The sequence below is a fragment of the Umbelopsis ramanniana genome, assembly GCF_025399195.1.
Source record: "Umbelopsis ramanniana AG unplaced genomic scaffold K450scaffold_4, whole genome shotgun sequence".
Classification (NCBI taxonomy): Eukaryota; Fungi; Mucoromycota; class Umbelopsidomycetes; order Umbelopsidales; family Umbelopsidaceae; genus Umbelopsis; species Umbelopsis ramanniana.
Window position 1 is genome coordinate 426432 of NW_026252090.1, and position 21639 is coordinate 448070.

The window sequence follows — 21639 nt, forward strand, 5'->3', positions numbered from 1 at the left end:
TTTGCCTTGCGCGATGTTTATGATGTGCCTTGCGGCTTAGATGGCGGATGTGGGTCATTTCCTTTTTGTTTTTGTTTCTACTGTTTTAAATTGGACATTTTAATTTTTTTTTAGGAAAAAAGAAAATTGAATGAATGAATGAATGGAAGGAAGGAAGGAGTATATCAAGCAGCCACGTACATGCATAGCCATTACTTGCGAATTTTCAAAAATATGCCGTTGTAAAACAAAGCTACTGAGTGAATGAGTGAATTAGTGTTGAAGGAACAGAAACCAAAAAAAAAAAAACGAAAGAGGGAAGAACATATACTTTCTCCCCAGGTGGGATCTCTCCATTGCATTGGAAGAAAAGATATGAAAGAATGATATGTGCAAAACAAAAAAGATTGACAAAAAAGAAACACTAGTTGAATAGAAATATCAGAAGCCGGTTCAATTGACAGATCCGTTTCCACTGGTGATACTCGTGGCGAAAGGCTGATCAAAACTTGCTCCAGATACTGGACGGTATTGTTTAGATGAGCGATGATGGTGTTGATGTTTTTCTAGTTTGGATATATGATGTTTTCCATCGCAACACATGCGGACATCCTCCAAATCTTCAAGGTCGTCGTCGTTCAAACCATCACCAGCATACCTGGCACTGTCGGCCCTGGAAGGAGCATGGCTTGCTGAGCTACTAAACACACTTTGAATGCGCTGATAGCTTGGTTTTCTCAAAAGAATCGATGGATTGCTTCGCATAGACTGTGGATCTGGTCTTGGCTGGGCCATACCAAGCACGTTACCAGTGGGTCGAGCTAGCAAATAGTTGATAGCTTGAAGCCAAATTTCATGTTGAGCAATATCAGGTGCCGTGAACTTGATGTCTCGAGTCGACGTTTTGACAACAAGACTGACATTGGGTAGACCGGGAGGACTGTTGGAATGTTCTGGGACCGAGGTGATGCTCTCAATGTTGACACTCTTCGCCTTGGCTTCACCATTCGAACCGGGTTCCTTCATACTCCAGTACAACGTACGAGAGTAAGGGTGTATCCAGAAGAATCGACGATGTCGGTTATCGGAAAATCCACTACCCACTGCCTTGCGAGTGTTCTTGTACATCCAACCACCGATCATGGTTTGAGTGATATTGGATACAATGTTGGGCGCCATGGTCGATGAATATCCTTCCTTTTCAGAAATTGGTTTATAAATAGACGATGATGCACGCCGAGAACCAGATCCTAGATCACTGCGACTGATATTATCAAACTCGCGCTTGTTAGCAAATGTAATCTCATTACCATCAGGAGACGCAGAAAGCGCTGCCAAGTTCTTTTGGGTGAGCTTGCTGGGTTGGTATGCAGTATTAAAAATGGTAGCATGTCCGTGGGCACGATCTTCATGTGGCACTGCGGTCCGGAGCGATGACATTGCTTCTTCTCCACTGGGTGATGCTTTAATATCTTCAATGGGGGCTTCCTGGTGGGCCACAGTAGGGTGTGCGGATAAGGAGTGCTTTTCTGCCGCCATACCAATACCGACAATACCACCCGTTAAAGCGGCTGCTTCCACAAGCTTGGATGAAGTATTTTGAGCTGATCCATTGGACTGTTCATCACTAGAAATTGCAGTTGGAACATCCCTAGTGGCTTGTGGCAATGACATATTTTCTTGTTGCACTTGTTTGGCGGGAACCCCGGTGGCAGTGTTTGTGGCAGTATCATGATCGACTACTGCAGGTATGCTAGCATGGGACTTTTCGCCAAAAACGTCAGCATCTTCGCCACCTTCTGTCATGTCACCAGTCTTCATGTTGGCTTCAGCTACAGCTGGAGCCATCTGCTCAGCCGCACTTGGCATCACCGCGGCGAAGTCCTTATATTGTTGATCAGGAACTGCATCGCCCGATGGCGTATATCCATTGACTGGTGGAGAAACAACTGGATGTGATGACACCACTTCATCAGCGGTAGTATGCAAAGGAGATGATTTGTTATCAGCTAACGCATAAGCACCGGCAGCAACACCTGCAGCTAAAGCAGTGGTGGCCAAAATATCGGAAGAAGGTATATCTGCTTTCTCAGATGAGGCAGCATGGTCGATGGGTATGGGCTTGCCTTCGGTTTCTTGATCAGCAGATACAAGAATGGGCAAAGCCGTTGCAACGTTACGTTCAGAAGAAGGTGTATCATCTGGCGCAGTTTGAGTGGCAGCATCAACAAGAATAGGCTTACTCTCAACCGCTTGGACGGTAGCAACATTATCCGTTTGGGCAAGCGTGGGTGTTGAAGTAGGGGCATGACCTTCAGGTACTTCGGCTGTGAAAAAAAAAATTTAGAAACTGTTTGATGTGGAAAAATCATAATGAGTCTTGTATGCATACCTGCGCTGGTGTCCATTACATCATTCGCACCCTCGTGCTCATCTGATGTTACAGAAGTGTTGTTCGCTACCTCAGGGATAGCAAGAGTAGAAACAACTGACTGAGCCACTTCCGGTTGGGCAACTGCCTTGTCGTTTAATTCTACTTCACCTGGCAAGGTCGATTGAGCTTCCATTGTACGGTCGATCATTTGGGCATTTTCGGGTTCCTCGCTTTGCTCTGTCTTATGGGCAGTATCAACGGGTACGGGAGTAGCATCTTCAGTAATAGGAAGGCTGGAATCTGTACTGACTTTGTCGTTGAGCTCTTGAGCAGTAACCTGTTCTACAACTGCATTTTGCTTTTTCTGCTCAATAGGTGAAACGATGGACTTATCCGTTATCTCAGGCTCGGAAGCTTGTGTTGGACTAGTTGCAGCAGCATACGCTCCATCACGCTTAGTGAGTTGTGTTGGACTAGTTGCAGCAGCATACGCTCCATCACGCTTAGTGAGCTCATGAGCAGCCAAACCACCAGCAGCCAATCCGGCAACAGCAGACAGTCCATTGAATGCAGATGGAGTATCAATTACATCTGTATTGACCCCTGTATCAACGTGGATCACTTGGGGTTGCTCAGCAGGAATAGATTCGCTAACAAAGACAACCGGGTCTGTATTCACTCCCATATCAACACCTGGATTGTAGTTCTTGCTGCCAGAAAGTTCGGATGACAAGGGAACAAAATTGGCTTGAGCCAAACCGAGAGAGGCTTTGGCATCCAGAGTATGAATGCTGTCCGAATCGCTCGTCTCACTTAAACCTCCAGATGAATCGAAACGTCTATGAAGGTCATCAGGGTGGTCGTCATAATCGTCTTCGGAATTATCGCTATTGAGAATTTCAAGTTCGTCGATATCCTCATACTCTTCATCATCGCTAGGTCGTCGAGGGGTGAGGCCTTTGGCGCGTCGAGCAGGAGCACGCTTCTTGTTTCCGGCTTTCTTGAGTCGGCGACCAGAGGCAGAGAGACTACCAGCAGCACCTTCACCTGTGCCATAACCGGATCCACTAGCACGGTCTGCACCAACATCGGCCCACATGTGGGATCCGTTTCTCAATTGCTCAATGGTCTCTTGAGAGTCAGCCAAATGTTTCTTTAGTTCAAAGCGATCCTGTTTCTCTTTATGGAGAGATGATCTCAAATTGGAAATCATGCGATGCGCGTGTGAGAGCGACGTCTTGAGGGTTTCCAATTCAAGAGCAGTATTGCGGGGAGCATGTGTTGGTGAAGGCGGCGGTGAAGCATTTGGTGAGTGACCATGTTGCTTTCCATTCGCCTCGTCGTCAGAACCATTCGTATTTGCATTATCACCATTTCCAGCGAGATCAGCATCTGTGATACTTTTTCTGTTGGACTTGCTAAGACTGCGAACCGCTATCAATTCTGCGGCGGTAGTTTCCAATTGCTTGGCGACTTCATTTTTTTCACGCTGTAGAGTACTGGAATGTTTGCGCATGGTATTCATATCTTGTTCATGGCGAGTTTTCATGGTTTCGACTTGTGACGTTAGTTTTTCTTCTGTACTACGCAACACCTCCACTTCCTGAGTCAGGCTAGTAAGCTGCTTCGACATCTTGTTTTGATCGGTGACTGACTTGCTTAATGAGTGTTGAAGTTCAGCCATAGAATTTCCAAGCTCTTGTTTTGCGAGTTCCAAATTCCAAGCATCCTCTTTCAGATGTTCTAAAAAACCATACAAGTGTTAGCGTCAAAATACCATTGTGTACGACCGTGATTTCAACTACGGGGCAGAGGGGGGTTTTACCTTCACTTTCTTGGCTTTGCTTAAGCTGCTTAGCAAGTACTTCAGCTAACCTTTCACTTTCTGCTTTATCTGTTTCTAGTCGGCGAAGTTGCTCCTCCTTCTCCTGCAGTAAAGATTGCATTTTCCTAACCTCCAACAGCAGGCCTTGGCCGATTTCCGTTGCAAATTCGATATCATTATTGCGTCTGTCGGTATTCGGTACCTTTGAGCGCCGTTTGGTTGGAGTGGTGCTTTGAGGAGGAGGAGGTAGCAAGGATGAAGTCGATGGTGGAGGAAGTATGGTGGATGAAGTTGGAGTAGGTAAAGGATCGCCAGTTGAGTTACGATTATTTAACTAGTGAATACAAAAACATACCACAATTAAAAAGACATTCTCCATGCAAGCAGTAAATGATGCATAAGTTATTTTAGCTTGTTCCACGTTACCTTATCGGTTCGTTTCAATGGAGGTGAGCCCATGAAACCTGCATATGATTTATAGGCATTCAGCTCTCGCTCCAGAGTTTGTAATTTTTCTTTGGTAGCTGGAGACAAGTCATCCTCATTGATGACCGCTGTAGCAGCTTCGGCGTCCTTCTCCTTTTCTTGACTGGCATATTTTTGCAACATACTTTGGGTTGTGTCGCTTTGAGAAGGTTGTAGACCACCACGCTGTTTATCGGTGTGAGGAATTCTTCTTGTCCTAACCCCTGGTGAACTAGAGGTTTGAAGTGAAACTGAAGCACTCAACGGCTGTGGCGAGGTTTGTTGTGACAAAGGAGTTGAACTTGACACTTTGGGTATAAGTGAAGAGGTATCCTCTGGTTTAGACATAATTATTTTCTGAAAAGCCAGGGCGTATGTTCGCTATGTTTCAGATTGAGGAGGAGTGGTGTTCGGGCAAATGGGGCGATGGCAATGCAATGCAAGAGGAAAGATGGGATGCCCAGAGAATTAAAGGAGAAATAATCAAGTTGAATTATGCTGGGATTGAGATCTTGTTTGATTGCAAAAAAATAATAAGATGAAGCAATAGCGGATAGCTCGGGAGAGAGAGCGTGATTTGTTGTGGGTGGGCTTAAAAAAGGAAAGTAGTTTGAAATAACCGTGTGACGAAAAGGAATGTGATGGGAGATGGAGCAGCTTAGTAGCACTCTCTTTCCCTTTCTCTTGAAGAGGTTGGGTTGGGTGTATGAAAAAAATGGAAGGACAAGTTTTTTTTTTTTTTCACAACCCACCTCGTTCTACAAGTCAATTATCGGTCCCTGTCTCCCGCTCGTCCCCCCACACTCTTGTTAGGATAGCCAGCCAATGTAAGATCTTCTCTTCCCCTTGTTGAAACGTAACGAAATCATACTTAGAAAGTGCTATGCTATGCTACGAGGCAAACTGCTATTTGAGATATCTTCACGTTCAAAATTTTATTGCAATCTCATTTTCGTTGTACATGCTCCCCCAATCGGAGTGTGTTCAGATGTCGACGTAATCTTCTTTGCTCCGATACGGTTCCATATTTAAAGGGTGGCAGCAGCTAGAACTCTCAGCAATTTACTCTCTTTTGAAATGTCTGCTACTTACACTGCTATCACTACTCTTAACACTGGCGCCAAGTTGCCTTTGGTTGGTCTCGGCACCTGGCAATCCCAGCCCAATGAGGTAACATGACGTGCCCAGCTTTATTGTTTTCAGATCAAATCTTAACCAACATAAACACTGTCAGGTCTACGAAGCCGTTTTGACTGCTATTAAGGCGGGATACCGCCATATTGATACCGCTTGGATTTGTAAGCCCCACTCTAAACTCCATTGATTCGGATCTTAAAAAAAAAAAGACTTAAGATGCACTAATACTTTATAATGACAATAGACGGTAATGAAAAGGAAGTTGGTCAAGCCATCAAGGACTCTGGTGTCGATCGTCAGTCATTGTTTGTCACTACCAAGCTGTAGGTTTTAGGGGCATTGGCAGTGCATGCGACGTATTTTCAATTTTTTGTACTGACGCAATATTATGCAGCTGGAACAACGCCCATTCTCCCCAAGATGTTGAGAAGGCTCTCGAGCATTCCCTCAAGAACTTGCAATTGGAGTACTTGGACTTGTATTTGATGCACTGGTATGACGCAACTATATATGGAATAGCCAACCCCTACAGACGCTGATCTACTATTGTGCTCAATTTTTAGGCCTGTTGCTTTCAAGTCTGGTGCTAGCGCCGTGCCCAAGGATGCCGATGGAAAGGTTGAGCTTAGCCCAGTCGACTACACTGAGACTTATGCTGTAAGTATGACAATGGATGTTGATCACAAAAACCATCAAGGTCTAATGGTTAAAACTTTCAATCTAGGCAATGGAGAAGCTTGTTGGCGATCGTGTCCGAGCCATCGGAGTGTCCAACTTCACTATCACCAAGCTTCAGAGACTCTTGAAGACCGCTCAAATCACACCTGCTGTCAATCAGGTATGTGACGGATCGCCTTTAGTGGAACTTATTGCGTGACAAACACTGTGTAGCACTTTAAGGCTAAACCTTTACCCTTCACAGGTTGAATTGCATCCTTATCTTCCCCAAACCGAACTTTTGGACTTCTGCAAGCAAAACAAGATCCACGGTAAGTCATACTATCTTTGAATATTTCAATGACGAGATAGACTACTAAACACGTGCTATTAGTCACCGCATACTCTCCCCTCGGTTCCACTTCTGGCCCTGTCCAGCAAGAGCCTGTCATTGTAAGTTACTCGTGGTGATTATAAGGATGGTGTGGCGTACCTCGTAACAATAGAAACGGAAGGATAGTGGCTAACTTGACTTGGGTTCCATTGAAATAGTTGGAGCTTGCCAAGAAGTACAACGTTGAGCCCGCTCAAGTTTTGATCTCGTGGGCTGTTAAGAGAGGCACCAGCGTTTTGCCCAAGTCCGTCACTGCATCCCGTATTGTCAACAACTTCAACGAGGTTCCTCTTACTGCTGAAGATGTGGCTGCAATTGACGCTATTGGTACCAACAACCCTCCCCGACGTGTTGTCGATCCTTCCGCCTCATGGGGTTCTGACATCTACGATGCTGGTGCCAAGTTGTAAAAGACCAAAAAAAAAAATGGCTGCAGTATCGCTTATAAATATGGCTTGATAGATTTTCTTTACGTCTTGCAATCAAAATAAACCTTTCAATTATATTTATTCAAATGCCATCCAGGCACGGTATGGATGCTCTATAATTTACATTACACTTCCATCATTCACGCTACTTCAATGGTCATTGCCGTCTCTTCGCTCAAGTACACCTTAGCTTGTGATAGGCAGTCGATGAGAACATGGTCTCCCTCAATGGCACCCGATTGCACTTGATCAATGGCTTCTTCGTACAGCTCCTTGATTTTATCAACATCTTGAACTTTCATGAAAGCTTGAAGCATGACACAATAAGTGAACGCGTTGGGCTGCTTGTTTTCTGTCTCCTTCATGAGGTGGAAAATCTTTTGCGCCACATCCATCTGAGACGTATTGACACAAGCTTCGATTAAGGACGTGTAGGTATATACATTTGGGTTGATACCCACTGCTAGCATATCGCTGTGAATGCTAAGCGCTGCCTGCATGTTGGCGGTATCCGCATACATCTTGATTAAGGTGGTATATAAGACGACATCGGGTTTAATACCAGTCGCGACGGCCTGCTCAAAAATGCGAATCGAATTCCTGACCGTGGCTTCCGGATCGTCAGACGCAAATGCCTTGATCAAAGTGGTAATGGTGACATGGTTGGGTAGTATTCCGTCCGCCAACATTGCTTGAAACCAGTGAATCACTTCCGGCGTATTCCTGGCTTCCGAAAATGCGTTAATCAGGATGTTGTAGCTGTAGATATTAGGCTGAATGTTGAGATCTCTCATCATATGATAATATTCTATACAAGCGTGAAGATTCCCCGCCTGGGCGTTGGCCTTCATTGCCTCTGAAAATGACGCCGCATCAGGCGGATATCCTCGATCGATCATAGCCTGTATCATGATTGATATCTGGTCCGTTGCTCTCTGGTCTGAAAACACTTGAAGAAGGACGTTGAACGCTTCGATGGATGGTTTGATATCACTGGACATTAATTCCTGAAATGTTTCGAGAGCTTTGGTGTGCTGTTTGGACTTTTGATAGTGTCTCATAAGAAACACGTAGGACTCGCACCTTGGTATAGTACCGTCCACCTTCATCGCTTGAAAAAGATCTTCCAAAAGGTGATATTGCTTCCAATGATATGCAACCCACATTAGATGCTCCAACTTTCCTGCCACCTCGCCAGTCTCCATAAGGCTGTATAAACGCTTTGTTGCCTCTGCGCCATTATTAGATTTGAATTGCGAATAAATGTCAGTTGACACCTTGAAATCATCTTCTGACATGTTGGATAGCTGGTTCTTGGTTACATATTCTATAACCTCGCTACATAATTCCGATTCTTGTCCTTGTGAGAACAGATGTAAAAGTTGATATATCCAGCTTCTCGTCAACTTTTTGGCATCTCCCATTGTCACCATTTGTCGAAATATCGTTATGGCCGCTTCGGGTTCCTTTGCACGTATGGCACGGTGAAGCATCTTGTAGTCTGAAATGGGTATATCGTTGACAAAAGCTAAAAAATCTTCCTTGCCAACCCCAGAGACTTCAACGTCGTTTAAAATACTTTCTATCTGTTGATCTTTCTTAAGCGCTGCCGGCTCCATCACAGTAAGTTGGCGAGCATACCGAAGCAATGCATAAAGATCACCAACAACCTCAGTTGGGATGGCTGGATTCCGGCTGCTTTTCCGTAATGAACGATATATAGACCAAGCTCGTTCGCATTGTCGCAATTTGAGGGCTTGTACAAGATGTGACAGTTCCAAACTGCTTGCTAGATTGAATACTAGGTGACTGTTATAAGAGAGATGTCGACTAAATCTCAGGCGACCTAGTACCTGAGCATGTGCAAACACACGTCGCTGTGCTATTGCTCGCTTGAAGAAGTCTCCATGAGGTGAATGAGTTATTGCAGGTACTGTAGAAGTCCATGAGCGATCGGCCGCCAGTGTCAGAGTCCGGATTAAATGCGTTTTCCAACAGTTCGGCCGCTGCGGTGTCCTCCTTGGAAGTGCCATGGACCGTATCATGCTCAATGGTACTCCAAAGTGGCACGACCTTGGCATTGAGTTTCGAAGAATATTTTTTTTGCTTAGCACCTGCGAATCTCTGGTAAACGGTTTGACTTTTTACAAGACCAATTTTTTTGCAGGTCCGACTGAATTTTCCGTTTTGACTGTACGAGCCTCCACTGGCAGTGAAGGGATGATCTTTTGCTTCTACAAGGTAGCCAGATCGAGTCTCCTGAAGAATCAATATAACCAGCACATATGCTAAGATATATTGTTTCAAAATGCCTAATTATCTTTGTAGGTCGCGGCAATCACTGGTAGCCATGTTGTGCTGATAATGATGCTGTATTGGTAGTAGTGAGATGCCCTGCATATTAAATTCATTGTAGTCACTGAGAGTGTCTATGAGGGAAATCAACGGATCTGGGCCTTCATTTTATACAATATTACAACTCTCTTTTCCCATGATGAATTGACTACTTCTGTATAGACCTTTTTCAATCTATGCTCTTCTTCGAACACAACTCCATCGTCCTAATATTTGACCCAGCTTTCTTCATTGCCATCATCTTCTATGGACAGTTTCCAACATAGAGATATGACCAGATCAGCCTTTTGTCCACAGATCAATCATCTGCATTGTTACTTTAAACTGAAAATAATATTGTGGGATGGATATGCCACATTTCTTTTTTGAGTTCGGCGATGCTAGGCTTGAGCGAACGACCACCTGTTCCGGTAAGCGAAATAGCACCATTTGAAGGACGAAAGGCAGTTTTTTGAACATAGTAACTATTGAACTATCTTATATGACCGGTTTCATTACCAAAACTCCCATTTACCCAAAACTAATTTATACACCTAAAGTTATACCGTCATGAAAGCGGCGAAGCACGCCATTGGAGTCCAACCCCTTTTTTGGGCAACCATCCCACCACAAGTTCTCAACTTAAATTAAAGCCTATATAACACTCATCCCTCGAATTCAACTGACCTTACTACCTTGCAAGTCGCCATTAGCATACTTTTGACCAACCTGTGGTATTGTCCTAATGCTAACTTCGTCCTTGCTGACCGCTTCTTGGCTCGATACTTGTCCTACTGAGATAAGACAATACATATTCAAACTACTCGGACTAAGCCTAGACGCACCCGCTGCCTCCAATACCGATGCTCTACTGGATGGTTTCTCACTGTTACTTGCATATCCTCAATTTCTTGACTTATATCAGTACATCAAAGTCTCTCTTGAAGTCTTACCAGCGTTCAACGAAGAAGAGCAGATACGGTTCTCGGAATATTCTCTGACTGCAACATTATGCCCAGTAAGCCGAGAGTTACTACACGTACCCAAAGCGGTCTACCTTCAATTAGATTCACTGCACTCCAAACAACTTGAAAGAGACTCCATTCGCTTTCAGACCTTGGATTTGTCTCCATACACACATAGCAACGTTCTTCGTCTCTTCCCAAACATATCGTCAATCACCCTTACTTGCAGCGATACATATACGTACTGTTCATCTCATGAGGTACAACTATGTCAGCTCATTCAGCCTATTGAACATCAACTTCAGGAATTACAAATTTCCTTTCCAATTAGTAGCGGAAGTCTGTATGCATCTCTCGTGAAGTGCTTTGTTAACACAAAACTTCAAAAAGTAATCATACAAGGATTCATGAGTATGGCTAGCGTCAGCTTTTTGAAGGAGCAAAAGCATATACAACATTTTGTGGCTACAGAAGTGAATGGACATGCCTTGGAACAAGTAGTCTGCTACTGGCCATCAATACATGATCTTGATATAGCGGGTATAGCACTGTTTTCTTCTGCACCAAGCGTCTGTAGGGCCCTTTACCGATGCTCAAATCAACTGAGGAGACTGACGCTCAGTGGCACATGTGAAGAAGAAGTTCGTGGATGTTTAGGGTGGATGGCGGAGGATCAAGATGAGGATTCGCTGATCGAAAGTATCTCGGCAGGCTACAAAGCCGTTATAGGCTGCTGTTCATATCTAACTCACCTTTCCATATCCAAATTCCCAATATGTGGCGAGATACTGCTTCCACTGCTCAAGCAGCGGTTACGAAAACTTGAGGAATTGGAGTTTGTGTCCAGACCAGCATCGCAGGAGCATAACTCTCTTCCTGTATATCCTTGTACATGAACAATATAATTTTCTATAGCATATCGTCAAACCCTGGTCGATCGTAGGTTCCAAACCTATAGTGTATAAAACATGTCTCATTTTCATTTATATGATGGACTAAATTTTTGCTGATGACCGTCGCTGCGCTTGAAGTTATCCGGCAGCCAAAAATTTCAATGTTGACGTTAGAGAATATGTGCAAGTCTTCGTTTCTCAGCAGGCCAATATCTGTTTACAATTTCACATTAAGGGTTATTTCCTTAAAATCCGTCAGATAGCATCACAGTTATAAAAACTGATGAATCTGTGATGAAAATAAAGGATCTGAACAATTGTTTCCTTCATATAGATTTCTGCATTTTTATCTCACTCTACTCCACTTCATCTTTGAACCATACACATCATGAGTGATCAGACAATAGAATCGGATGCGCACATTGTTTTCTTCGGAATGCATATCGAACTATACCAGTGGATAGCTTTCTTTGCTGGAGCTCAGATGGTGAGAATCGCATTGGAAAGTACTTGTGGTATGATCGGAGCCATTGGAAACTCATTCAACTCTACTTTTTTGGTCAGGTTCGACTGGCTTGGGAGGCATGGATGTCATTTCGCGCAAAGACTCCCAGTAAGAATTGAATCTAGTTACGCTTGACATGTAGAATCTGTATCATGTACTCACCTACCTTAGCCTATTTATCTAACTTGACAGTCCCAATCCTTTACGTGGGCTACTCGCTCAGTTTACTATTAGTGGTTGTATCTTGTGCGTCGTTGTATATGATCAAGAAGGTAACAAAGGAGATCTCCCTTTTGCTCAAACCATATCTCGAAAAGGATATCGGAAGGTTACTTACTGAATACTGCTGAAATTACCATTTAGAAATTCATCAAAGGGGTTATCATCACCGCCTATCTGAGCTATGCTTTGACAGTGTTGAGCTTTGCCGACTCATTGACGACTTTGATTGCCACAGTCATAGCTAGAGATCAACGTGTCGCAACTTGTGCCAGCCTGTACCTTGACACTCCTCCGTGCCCAGGATGTGACACCCATCAGTTCTGTGCTGAAATCATCACAGCATCGATAATGTGGCAATCTCTCGGTGTTGTTTTCAACCTTGTCATCAATGTGAGTATCTACAAATCCGCTATCACCTAGTATACAGCAATATCTGACTCGACCTCTTTCTAGTTGTTCCTATCACTTGGAATTCATCAACATTGCATCCAAACGAAGAAAGTTGGCAAGATAAACAACGATGAAAAACCCACTGTTGATTTCAAAGTCGACCTGGACGCTGAAGGCTTTCAAGTTGTGGAGTTGAAATAATCTTTACAATTCATTACCATTCATTACCCTTTTTACCACTCAGTATCGCATTGTTACCCCTTAACCATTTACAGAAAACGAAAAATACACCACTCACCTAGTTTGACGGGTTGTGATCCATTGTATCCACATCTACCCTATGATCACTCATATTGCATCACGCAACGTTGAGCTAGTGCAAATTCACGTTTATTTGTGCATAAAATTTACAGCAATTGTGAAAGCATGCCTTTATAAACGCCTCTTCTCCATCCAATCGCAAAGGCTTTGTAATGTAAAGATCAACAAATAACAGCAGAAACTATAAATCGAACTGTGTGTACATAAGGAATGGTGTTGGTGTTGAGAAGACTTTGTGAAAAACAAACAGTGTGGCAGTTAATTTATTAGCATGACGAGAACATGTCTACATAGAATCCTTGGTATATCCCATGAAAGGGTCTGCGTCCGACTTATCCTAAAGACGGAATTGGACTATGTGTATCGGTAAACCCCATTATTAAAGAAGTTCATACCGAAAATAACGAAAAAGTTACCATCTTTAGACCTGAAACTGGCTCGCCAGAACTGTAAACGTGCCTGGAAGCTATGTGAAACGTCGATGGCCATATAGGTAGATCTGTGATAATATTGTCGACGCAAACTTCATTTGGCATCGTGTGAATGATGTCTTCGACTAGAAATTCAAGTACTCAGATGTATGCTCAGACAGCGGGATTTCCCTACTGTTGACATATAATTCAAACATGTTGATTTACCATGCATTTCCTCAGAAGACGTCGGGATGAATGCTTGAGTCAGAAGTAAATTCTGACCTTTGTCAATAATCTGCGATGCATCGGTATCCGTGGCAAGAACGGTGTTTGCATCTGTGATCAAAGCTGGTGTATCAAATTTTTTCAATGAATGCTACGCTTCGAAGCGATCAATGCATACCTTGGTCTTTGGCTTTCAAGGTCTCATGAGCTTTCAACTGTTTATCGTGGTTGCTCATATTGTATACTAATGAAAAATGTCTTGGAGGAGTAATATCGAAGGGAAGAATGGGAGAAGGTTGGTGTTGAGTGTCTATAATTTTTTATTTTTGAATACAAAGTGGGGAGAAAAGCTGTCATGACACAATGCAGCAATTAAAGAATGACTTTTTATTTTACAACTCCTCTTCTAAGCACTGCAACAACGTCTGTTCAAGCACCTTAATTTGTTCAGGTCGGGTTCTCTGAGATGCCATAACATAGATCACATTTCCAAGTGGGCGAGCAAACATGTTGATATTAGTATGCTCAAACTCATGGCTCCTCATCTTCGCTATGATCTTAGCCGAGGCAGCTGATGTGTAGCCTAAAACAAATTGAGAGCCTGCTGTTAGTCTACTGTCCAAATCAATTATAAGTCTTGTCAATTACATACCTCTTCCTTCGGCATCCTTCAACTCAACAGCCAAAACAGATCCAATTGCATTGACACCCTGAACATTGGGCAAGTGGGAAAGGAAATCAACTGTGTTCTTGTTCCACATGGACCAAATGTTTTCATTCGCCTTGACTCCCCAATCCTGCTTATAGTGGCTCCATGAGCCATCGCTGTTCAATTGTTCCAAAATGTCAATGGAAGCTTTTGCAACTGCGCAACCCATTGGATGGGCAGTGTAGGAGTGACCGTGCAACAAACAATCGGCCTTATTGTCTGACAAGAAGTTGTTGAAAATAGAGTCGGTTGTAATGGTCAAGGCAAGTGGAATTAAACCTCCTGTCAAAACTTTTGCATATGCGGCAATATCTGGAGTCTGTAAATAGCCAAGTTAAAATTTTTGTACTTCTATTTTTCTTGAAACTCCCTCAGGTGCAATTACTTACCACACCAAGGTAACTACTAGCTCTTGATCGGCCCAGACGGTACATGCCAGCAAAGACTTCATCAATGACGATAGGCAAACCTTGCCATTCGCCTGTTTGTCCTTGTGTACCATTACCTAACAGCTCGGCTCCATCCTTTCTGACGACGTCCACAAGAGCCTTTTGAAACAAGGGATCGCTCACCACCATACCACCAGATCCCATCAGAACGGGTTCCATAAGTAATGCGCCAAACTTACGACCTTGACTTGAAAGGCTTTCCAGTGACTGGCGAATGAATCGCTGATAAACATCCTTCAACTCGTCATTCTCTAGACGCTCTGGGTCAAACAGACTTCCCAAGGATTCATAACTGACAGAGTCCTGCTTGCTCTTGATTTCATCCGGAATGGTCACAACTACCTTTCCACGTCGAGTCTGCACGGTCGGTGGATCATACCAATGACCTCTTGGTTGGTACCATTGTACTTGACCGTTGTACACATTGGGAGCGCAAGCATCCATAGCGCCGATAGTGTCACCATGGTAACTGCCGTTCAAACCAATGATTTCAGGCTTGAGTTTATCGTCCCATCCGTAACGAATCGTCGTGGACCGGATAGCCATCTTGATGGCGACTTCCATTGCGGTACTACCGTTATCGGAGAAGAAGACTCGTTGAGCCCAATCATTTTGTTCCAACATCGCTTCCGCCAACTTCAAGGCGGGTTCATTTGTGGCCTCAGGGAACATGACGTGTCCATAACGACCAGCAGCATAGGCAGCAGCGAGAGTTAGTTTAGGATTTGCATGGCCCAATCCTTGTGTCCACCAACTAGCGCATGCATCGAACATTTCCTTAGGTTGCAATTCCTTTTTACCAGGAGCTTCGGGAGCATAGGTATACATATGATCATTGTAAGCTGAGTCAATGACCGTGACTTCCTTTACCATGTCATGTTGTGTAAATGGCCACCAGAAAACATCACGCGATTTCTGTGCCATGGTTTCCAAGCGCTCAAATCTTTCTTGATGTTTGCGATCCAGTCGTTCAATCACCGGGTGAAGATGTTCGTCCACTTGCTCATAGTACTTCTTCATCGACTCCAATTCCTTGACTGGATCTTCCAATTGCGCTGGTGGAAGCGGTACGGTAGATACATCGGCTTCGTCTTTGAATCGCTTAACAAGGTATTCATGATTATTCCATGCTTTGTCATTGAAGAGAAGAATCTCTGGTATATCGTAGCCTCGCATCTGCAAGGATTCGTAAGAGGTAACGGTGGTAGAAATACCTCCCAACTTAGAGTCTCCAATCAGAACAGTGGGTAATCTAAGAGAGCGATATAGCTCGGATTGCGATGTGCCTATATACCCATAAATGAAGTCAGTACCATTTCGATAGTGACTTTCTCACGATACACCAGCTAAATCAAGCCATTAAGCCGTACCTGACATTGCTGGACTATGAACTCCACCAGCTGTTTCGAGAAACAGGTAAGATCCATTCACCTGTTTGCCATCTTCCACACATCCTAGCATATGCTTTCGAACTTTTTCGAGAATCTCTTCATCGCGTGGTGCCTATATCAATAACCCTTTAGGAAACATTTACACGATACCGTGGCAACTCATCCGTGCAGTACATACCTCCAAAGTTGCAACGTGAGGGCTAACAGGGTCTTTATACGCATACAACGTGGTTGTGGAAACGCCTTTTGTAAAGGTATCGACATGCCTGGCGTCACTGTCGACAGGATATCCAGTTTGCACGGGCTTCAGGTAAAAAACTCGTTTGTTGTTCTGTTGAGCTTGAAGTGCTGCTGCTCTACATAAACCGGTTGCGAAAATGGTCTTTCCGACATTGGTGTTGGCAGCAAAGACATTGTAAGCTTGGAATGCCCGGGACGGCAAATGTAATGAAGGCATTTCCAAATGTCACGAAATAGAAGCCGTTCCCCAACGCGGTTTTCGTATTTTATTTTTTGACAGGTCCCAACGATACATGGTCAGTCACCTTTTTCAAACCCCTCCTTAGCCCCGAGAGGTCCAGCCCAGATGATGGGGTTGCGAAGTGTTGGGCCGGAAACAAATTGGTATCCTTTATCATCATGGGCCAAAGGTGCCTTCTACGCGTCTTAAACGAAAGATCCATCAGTGCAGTTGCAAATTTGCTAGGTTCATTCTTTGTTGTCGCGATTTTTTATTTAATATCCTGAGAACTGAGCGTGCGGGCTAGCGATTTGGCTGACCAATCATTCTCAGCTCCACCCCAGGCCATCATTCAGAAATCAAGGGCTACCCAGCACACGTGATCTGTTTGGGGTGTGAGCGGTGCCTTGAACGATAGAGATTTTTTTACCGACTGAATATCTTTGCTGTTGTTTAGTTCTTCCCCCAACTCTGCATTACCGACGAGGATCATGTCCGCCTTTCGCCTTGCATTCAAGCCTTTGAAGCTTTCACAACGCCTTTATGGCACTGCCACTCCAGCTCGCATGGCGTCTGTAACCGAAGCTAAGAATGTCGCCCCCAAGGCCGTTTCTGCTGCTGCTGCTCACTCCAGTGGACCTCTACGCAACGACTGGAAGAGAGAGGAAATCCAGGAGATTTTTGACTCTCCCCTCATGGATTTGTTGTTTTATGGTGTACGTATCAATCTCGTGAAGGGCATATTTTGAGAGATCAAGTAGGGAAAAAAAAGATCAAGATTATCATCATCGACAAATACTGTTCATTGACACATCAATGAAAAAGCGCGATCCTCCCCATCTCGCCTCGTCTTATGTAACCTGTCGCTAATTTTTCTCAATGCATCTGCATCCATATGCAACAGGCTAAGGTTCACCGTGAGAACTTCAACCCACTTGAAGTCCAGCAATGCACACTCCTTTCTATCAAGACTGGTGGATGCTCCGAGGATTGCAAGTACTGCCCACAATCATCACACCATAAGACACTTGTCAAGGCACAAAAGATGTTGGATACTGGAGAAGTGTTGGATGCTGCTCGTAAGGCAAAGGCTGCCGGTAGTACTCGGTAAGATCGATCATTGTCTTTCATTGGGGAACACCATAACCGGAGTGCTAAAAAAAAAAATGCGATGGGCTTATCTGACTCGAACAATGTTTTTAACTGGGTTTGGATTGACAGTTTCTGTATGGGTGCAGCATGGAGAGATTTGGCCGGTAGAAAGAGCAACTTCAACAAGATTTTGGGCTACGTGACAGAGATTCGGTAAGTGTTGTTTTTATCACAGGCTTCATCACACCCACCTTGTTATGAAAGGTATGGATGATCGTAAGTGGGGTTTTAACCAATGCGTCATCTTATCTCTTTAGCGGAATGGGAATGGAAGTTTGCTGCACACTCGGTATGCTCAACGAAGATCAAGCCAAGCGATTGAAGGACGCTGGTCTTACTGCTTATAACCACAATTTGGACACTAGTCGCGAGTTCTATCCCAAGGTAAACCCTGTCCCCTTACCCAGTACTCAGACAATGGGCTACCATCACTTACTAAATATGGGCCTGTCCATATTATAGATTATCACCACTCGATCCTACGATGAACGATTGGAGACCATTTCCCACGCACAAGGTGCTGGTATATCAGTTTGCTCTGGTGGTATCATTGGTCTTGGTGAAACGAACGAAGACAGAGTCGGTATGCTCCATACTTTGTCCACCTTGGGTCAACACCCCGAATCTGTCCCCATCAATGCTCTCTTGGCGGTTGAAGGTACTCCTCTGGAAAAGCAAGAGGTAAGACAGAAACAAACGTCGCGCGTGGTTGTTAGACCAGTGAAGTAACATTACATGCATCTTTTCAGCCCGTGTCTATTTTCGAAATGATTCGTATGATCGCAACTGCACGTATCGTGATGCCCAAGTCGATGGTTCGCCTTTCGGCCGGTCGCGTCCGATTTAGTCAGTCGGAGCAAGCCATGTGCTTCTTGGCTGGAGCTAACTCCATCTTCACTGGTGACAAACTACTCACTACCCCCAACAACGAATTCACAGATGACCAAAAGATGTTTGAGCTTTTAGGTAAGCGCGAATAACGGACTGAACTGGAAACACGGCATCTATTTTAAACCAACTAACCCTGTTCATCTCTTTCTACTTTCAGGCATTGTACCCAAGCCCCCGAACTTTGAGCAAGGGTCAGATAAGCCTGAACAGCCAAACTACAACAATGGCATTAAGATCAAGGCTGAATTGCCTTCCAGCGCATAGAACCCTTTCTGTCTTCTTTACTTTCCTTTTGTTTTTCACCTATAAAAATTTCAGTTTTATCCACTGGGAACACAAGTGTTACACATCGTAATAACCCCGCAATTGGCAATCCATAGAAAGTTTTTGGCGCGATATTTATAAAATTGATCCTTGCCAGCGATCGACGGTATCATGACGCTGAGCAGCGCACATGATCTGTCAAGAGATCATTTAAAGGAGAGGAGAGTAGAGACCAAGGGGAAAAGGGGAGAGGCTTTTTGAACCATCTTATTTAGGATGGAGGAATAGGGCTGGGCTAGCACTAGTTTTTCCATAGAAAACTTTTTTAAGCTTGGGTGAGTTTTGTTTTTTTGCAAGTCAATAAATTTTTTTAAATATACACTATATATTTTTTTCAACATCCCTTTCTCTAATCATCATCATCTCGCAAGTTGCCCATTGACCCGTAAAGAGGTCATCTAATCTCTTACTACTCTTACCACATAATCATCTTGTACATCATCATTACATTCATTCCGCACAATGGGCCAATTCCTCTCCAACCTCAACATTCGCAACGGTACTGACGCTATGGTACCAGACGTCGCTTTCGATATCGAGAGTAAGTGATGTTCGCACCTTGACCAAAAAGTGATCTGCAAGGGACTCTTTTTGGGGGGAGGGGATAACCATTACAGATGGGATTCCGCCCCACTAGGGTCTCTTTTCTCGAACCAACCAAGGTCTCCCTAACTAAAAAAAATTAATTATTTTATTCACAGACGCAACGCCAAATGACGAAGAGCTTTTCTTGTATAATCAAATCTCATCCATGCTGGTCCAACCTGCTCCGGAATTGTTGAATCAATTGAAAAACTATCAATCGGCATCTGATCTTATTCGTGCAGCCATTGCGTCTCCCACGCCAGAAAACGAAAACCGTGCATGGGAAGCCGTTTTGCCCATTGTCGACAAATTACGGGACTTTTACGAGTATGCTGCTGAACTAGGTAAAGAGAAATGTTTCATTCACCCAAATGGCTTGCCAATCGATGGCCCGCCGATCCTCCTTTCCCTGTCTTGTCCTTAAGCTGATCATTTTGTTATTTTCTCCCCTTTTAGAGGATTGCCTCCCCCAATTGCTCAGTATGCTCTGCTCGGGAGACGTGAACAAGAATTTGGAGAAGTATCAAGGTCTTACAAAGTTGTTGGCCGAGATACTGGACTTCGTCTTTGAGTTTGATTATTTGAAGGTACCGGAATGAAAGATTCAAGTGATGAAATCCCCACCGTTCTCGTTTCTAATCCACCCGTTCCTTCTCTAGATGCGTAACGCCAGCTTGCAGAATGATTTCTCATACTACCGAAGAATGCTTCAACGCGGTCGATACAGTAACAAGAATACCGATGACGACGGTCAGCAGTCGGATCTTCGCAACGCCATGATTGAAGACGAGCAAGCTAACCGCATTTCATTGTTTATCGCTTACCCCACTCCAATGCTCAAATGCGTCATCGACACCACTGCCAACTACGTTCTTAAGCACAGTGTTCAAAAGAGTGTTTGCGACTGTTTAACTGCCATATGGGCTTCCTGCTTCCTTGCCGTTAGCAAGAAGAGGTATGTTTTTTTAAGCGTGGATTTACCTTTTATCTAATGATTTTTGACCTTTTTTTTTTTTACCTTTCTTCAGAAACCAACGACCGGAAACAGCCGCGTTCTGCCTTAAAGTCATGGTTGTGTCGATCATCTTGTATGATCATATTGACCCCCATGGTGCCTTCTCTAAACAATCTCCCATCAATGTAATTATACTTATTTCTTTCTTTTTGGAAACGGAAAAGCTCATCGCGCCCCCTTGACTTTTTCTTCCGGATTTTTATTGCCTCAGCCCTCATGACTAACACTTTGCTTCCTATTCACTAGATTAAGAACTCGGTAAAGTTGATTCAGGCAATCAACGTTTTTAATATTCCACAGAATTCGAGTGCTTCCAACTTGATGCCTGCCTTGCGCTACAACTCGAAGCATCTCAATGATGACTCCACTCCCAAAGGAGTCAAAAACCTGGTCATGGCGACATAATGGGCTCTTCTTCTTTATATCCCCCACTCCTCATTCTCCTCTCTCATATTCGTTCGATATTGGTATGTCTGGACATGACAGTATCGAATGACAACGAGTGTATTGAGTTTAATTATTAATTAGATATTTACGCGGTTATCTCTGTTCTTTGAAGTATCTTTTTTTTTTTTTTTTTATACAACACAACATGTATCATCTTGCTTCTTATCCCAACGACCTTTTTCCTTACTTCATCCCATTTTTTAAAATTAACCTTCGCTACCCAATCACCCCCCAAGTAGAAGCTCATCTGTCTTCGTGCTTCACCACGTTTTCGTTAGCCTCCTTCATTTGCCAGAATAATTGTAAGTTAGAATTGCAAGCACTTTTGTTAGCATTCAATCTCTCACTGTACCAGCTTTTACCCCTCTCCCCCTTTTCATTTTTTTCTTTTCCTTTCTTTTTTCCTTTATGGACTCTCATATCAAATGAAGAAGAGAAAAGAAAAGCTTGCTCGTGAAATGGTTGGCACTGAATGTGGGTAATGCCTGCTTTTCGTAATTTTTATTTATATTTTTATTTCATTTAATAATATTATTGGAGCGACATGAACCGTAAATTACATTATTGTTTGAAATCATCCACTACATTTCTCGGAATCATTCTTTCCTAGGCCTCTACATAATTCTTGACCAGTCCAAGTCGTGGAATGACTTGGGGACTTCCCGTTGTCAAACTAGACTCCCACGAAG

The 21639-nt window shown here is 43.7% G+C and overlaps 9 protein-coding genes across 9 annotated transcripts; 6 read left to right on the forward strand and 3 right to left on the reverse strand.

Moving 5' to 3' along the window:
• Positions 1 to 57: 57 nt before the first annotated feature.
• On the reverse strand, positions 58 to 5141 carry K450DRAFT_222179 (uncharacterized protein). The gene is made up of 5 exons (XM_051585860.1): positions 4605 to 5141; positions 4179 to 4512; positions 2372 to 4096; positions 311 to 2306; positions 58 to 232 (listed from the first exon to the last, which is right to left on the reverse strand). The coding sequence occupies exons 1-4, from the start codon at positions 4989 to 4991 to the stop codon at positions 433 to 435; spliced, it is 4320 nt and encodes a 1439-aa protein (XP_051448663.1). The 5' UTR covers positions 4992 to 5141; the 3' UTR covers positions 58 to 232; positions 311 to 432.
• Positions 5142 to 5414: 273 nt separating this feature from the next.
• K450DRAFT_222186 (uncharacterized protein) lies at positions 5415 to 7320 on the forward strand. Its single transcript, XM_051585861.1, has 10 exons — positions 5415 to 5470; positions 5542 to 5813; positions 5878 to 5941; positions 6025 to 6103; positions 6175 to 6273; positions 6344 to 6437; positions 6505 to 6618; positions 6703 to 6769; positions 6832 to 6890; positions 6990 to 7320. Exons 2-10 carry the CDS (start codon positions 5721 to 5723, stop codon positions 7239 to 7241), a joined length of 921 nt encoding a protein of 306 aa, XP_051448664.1. The 5' UTR covers positions 5415 to 5470; positions 5542 to 5720; the 3' UTR covers positions 7242 to 7320.
• On the reverse strand, positions 7195 to 9456 carry K450DRAFT_222198 (uncharacterized protein). The gene has a single exon (XM_051585862.1). The coding sequence runs from the start codon at positions 9338 to 9340 to the stop codon at positions 7400 to 7402; it is 1941 nt and encodes a 646-aa protein (XP_051448665.1). The 5' UTR covers positions 9341 to 9456; the 3' UTR covers positions 7195 to 7399.
• Positions 9457 to 10338: 882 nt separating this feature from the next.
• Positions 10339 to 11454, forward strand: K450DRAFT_268251 (uncharacterized protein; the record flags this gene model as incomplete). The annotated part of the gene is made up of 1 exon (XM_051592869.1): positions 10339 to 11454. The coding sequence occupies one exon, from the start codon at positions 10339 to 10341 to the stop codon at positions 11452 to 11454; it is 1116 nt and encodes a 371-aa protein (XP_051448666.1).
• Positions 11455 to 11839: 385 nt separating this feature from the next.
• On the forward strand, positions 11840 to 12769 carry K450DRAFT_195942 (uncharacterized protein; the record flags this gene model as incomplete). The annotated part of the gene is made up of 5 exons (XM_051584510.1): positions 11840 to 11966; positions 12016 to 12064; positions 12099 to 12228; positions 12320 to 12568; positions 12632 to 12769. The coding sequence occupies 5 exons, from the start codon at positions 11840 to 11842 to the stop codon at positions 12767 to 12769; spliced, it is 693 nt and encodes a 230-aa protein (XP_051448667.1).
• A 1053-nt stretch (positions 12770 to 13822) lies between these two features.
• Positions 13823 to 16038, reverse strand: K450DRAFT_222199 (uncharacterized protein). Its single transcript, XM_051585863.1, has 3 exons — positions 14626 to 16038; positions 14180 to 14555; positions 13823 to 14110 (listed from the first exon to the last, which is right to left on the reverse strand). Exons 1-3 carry the CDS (start codon positions 15859 to 15861, stop codon positions 13920 to 13922), a joined length of 1803 nt encoding a protein of 600 aa, XP_051448668.1. The 5' UTR covers positions 15862 to 16038; the 3' UTR covers positions 13823 to 13919.
• Positions 16039 to 17382: 1344 nt separating this feature from the next.
• K450DRAFT_222215 (uncharacterized protein) lies at positions 17383 to 19067 on the forward strand. Its single transcript, XM_051585864.1, has 5 exons — positions 17383 to 17841; positions 17946 to 18072; positions 18151 to 18369; positions 18438 to 18654; positions 18737 to 19067. The coding sequence occupies exons 1-5, from the start codon at positions 17708 to 17710 to the stop codon at positions 18841 to 18843; spliced, it is 804 nt and encodes a 267-aa protein (XP_051448669.1). The 5' UTR covers positions 17383 to 17707; the 3' UTR covers positions 18844 to 19067.
• A 90-nt stretch (positions 19068 to 19157) lies between these two features.
• On the forward strand, positions 19158 to 21083 carry K450DRAFT_183099 (uncharacterized protein). Its single transcript, XM_051584401.1, has 6 exons — positions 19158 to 19444; positions 19605 to 19832; positions 19945 to 20075; positions 20148 to 20443; positions 20517 to 20628; positions 20750 to 21083. Exons 1-6 carry the CDS (start codon positions 19366 to 19368, stop codon positions 20906 to 20908), a joined length of 1005 nt encoding a protein of 334 aa, XP_051448670.1. The 5' UTR covers positions 19158 to 19365; the 3' UTR covers positions 20909 to 21083.
• On the forward strand, positions 21003 to 21492 carry K450DRAFT_222218 (uncharacterized protein). Its single transcript, XM_051585865.1, has one exon. It carries the CDS (start codon positions 21096 to 21098, stop codon positions 21405 to 21407), a length of 312 nt encoding a protein of 103 aa, XP_051448671.1. The 5' UTR covers positions 21003 to 21095; the 3' UTR covers positions 21408 to 21492.
• Positions 21493 to 21639: the final 147 nt, after the last annotated feature.

What these genes read in the sequence shown, in the direction of transcription:
- K450DRAFT_222179 (XM_051585860.1), bottom strand. Translation starts at nt 4,991, where the DNA reads ATGTCTAAACCAGAGGATACCTCTTCACTTATACCCAAAGTGTCAAGT. An exon ending in CATTGAAACGAACCGATAAG is followed by an intron (nt 4,513 to 4,604) that starts GTAACGTGGAAC and finishes TGTATTCACTAG; the next exon opens with TTAAATAATCGTAACTCAAC. An exon ending in TGTAATGGACACCAGCGCAG is followed by an intron (nt 2,307 to 2,371) that starts GTATGCATACAA and finishes TTTTTTTCACAG; the next exon opens with CCGAAGTACCTGAAGGTCAT.
- K450DRAFT_222198 (XM_051585862.1), bottom strand. Translation starts at nt 9,340, where the DNA reads ATGCCAAGGTCGTGCCACTTTGGAGTACCATTGAGCATGATACGGTCC.
- K450DRAFT_222186 (XM_051585861.1), top strand. Translation starts at nt 5,721, where the DNA reads ATGTCTGCTACTTACACTGCTATCACTACTCTTAACACTGGCGCCAAG. An exon ending in TATTGATACCGCTTGGATTT is followed by an intron (nt 5,942 to 6,024) that starts GTAAGCCCCACT and finishes TAATGACAATAG; the next exon opens with ACGGTAATGAAAAGGAAGTT. An exon ending in CAAGCAAAACAAGATCCACG is followed by an intron (nt 6,770 to 6,831) that starts GTAAGTCATACT and finishes ACGTGCTATTAG; the next exon opens with TCACCGCATACTCTCCCCTC.
- K450DRAFT_183099 (XM_051584401.1), top strand. Translation starts at nt 19,366, where the DNA reads ATGGGCCAATTCCTCTCCAACCTCAACATTCGCAACGGTACTGACGCT. An exon ending in CGTCGCTTTCGATATCGAGA is followed by an intron (nt 19,445 to 19,604) that starts GTAAGTGATGTT and finishes TTTTATTCACAG; the next exon opens with ACGCAACGCCAAATGACGAA. An exon ending in CTTGCCGTTAGCAAGAAGAG is followed by an intron (nt 20,444 to 20,516) that starts GTATGTTTTTTT and finishes ACCTTTCTTCAG; the next exon opens with AAACCAACGACCGGAAACAG.
- K450DRAFT_222199 (XM_051585863.1), bottom strand. Translation starts at nt 15,861, where the DNA reads ATGCGAGGCTACGATATACCAGAGATTCTTCTCTTCAATGACAAAGCA. An exon ending in CTAGTAGTTACCTTGGTGTG is followed by an intron (nt 14,556 to 14,625) that starts GTAAGTAATTGC and finishes GGCTATTTACAG; the next exon opens with ACTCCAGATATTGCCGCATA. An exon ending in GAAGGATGCCGAAGGAAGAG is followed by an intron (nt 14,111 to 14,179) that starts GTATGTAATTGA and finishes AATTTGTTTTAG; the next exon opens with GCTACACATCAGCTGCCTCG.
- K450DRAFT_222215 (XM_051585864.1), top strand. Translation starts at nt 17,708, where the DNA reads ATGGGCTTATCTGACTCGAACAATGTTTTTAACTGGGTTTGGATTGAC. An exon ending in CTCCTCTGGAAAAGCAAGAG is followed by an intron (nt 18,370 to 18,437) that starts GTAAGACAGAAA and finishes GCATCTTTTCAG; the next exon opens with CCCGTGTCTATTTTCGAAAT. An exon ending in AAAGATGTTTGAGCTTTTAG is followed by an intron (nt 18,655 to 18,736) that starts GTAAGCGCGAAT and finishes TTCTACTTTCAG; the next exon opens with GCATTGTACCCAAGCCCCCG.
- K450DRAFT_222218 (XM_051585865.1), top strand. Translation starts at nt 21,096, where the DNA reads ATGTATCATCTTGCTTCTTATCCCAACGACCTTTTTCCTTACTTCATC.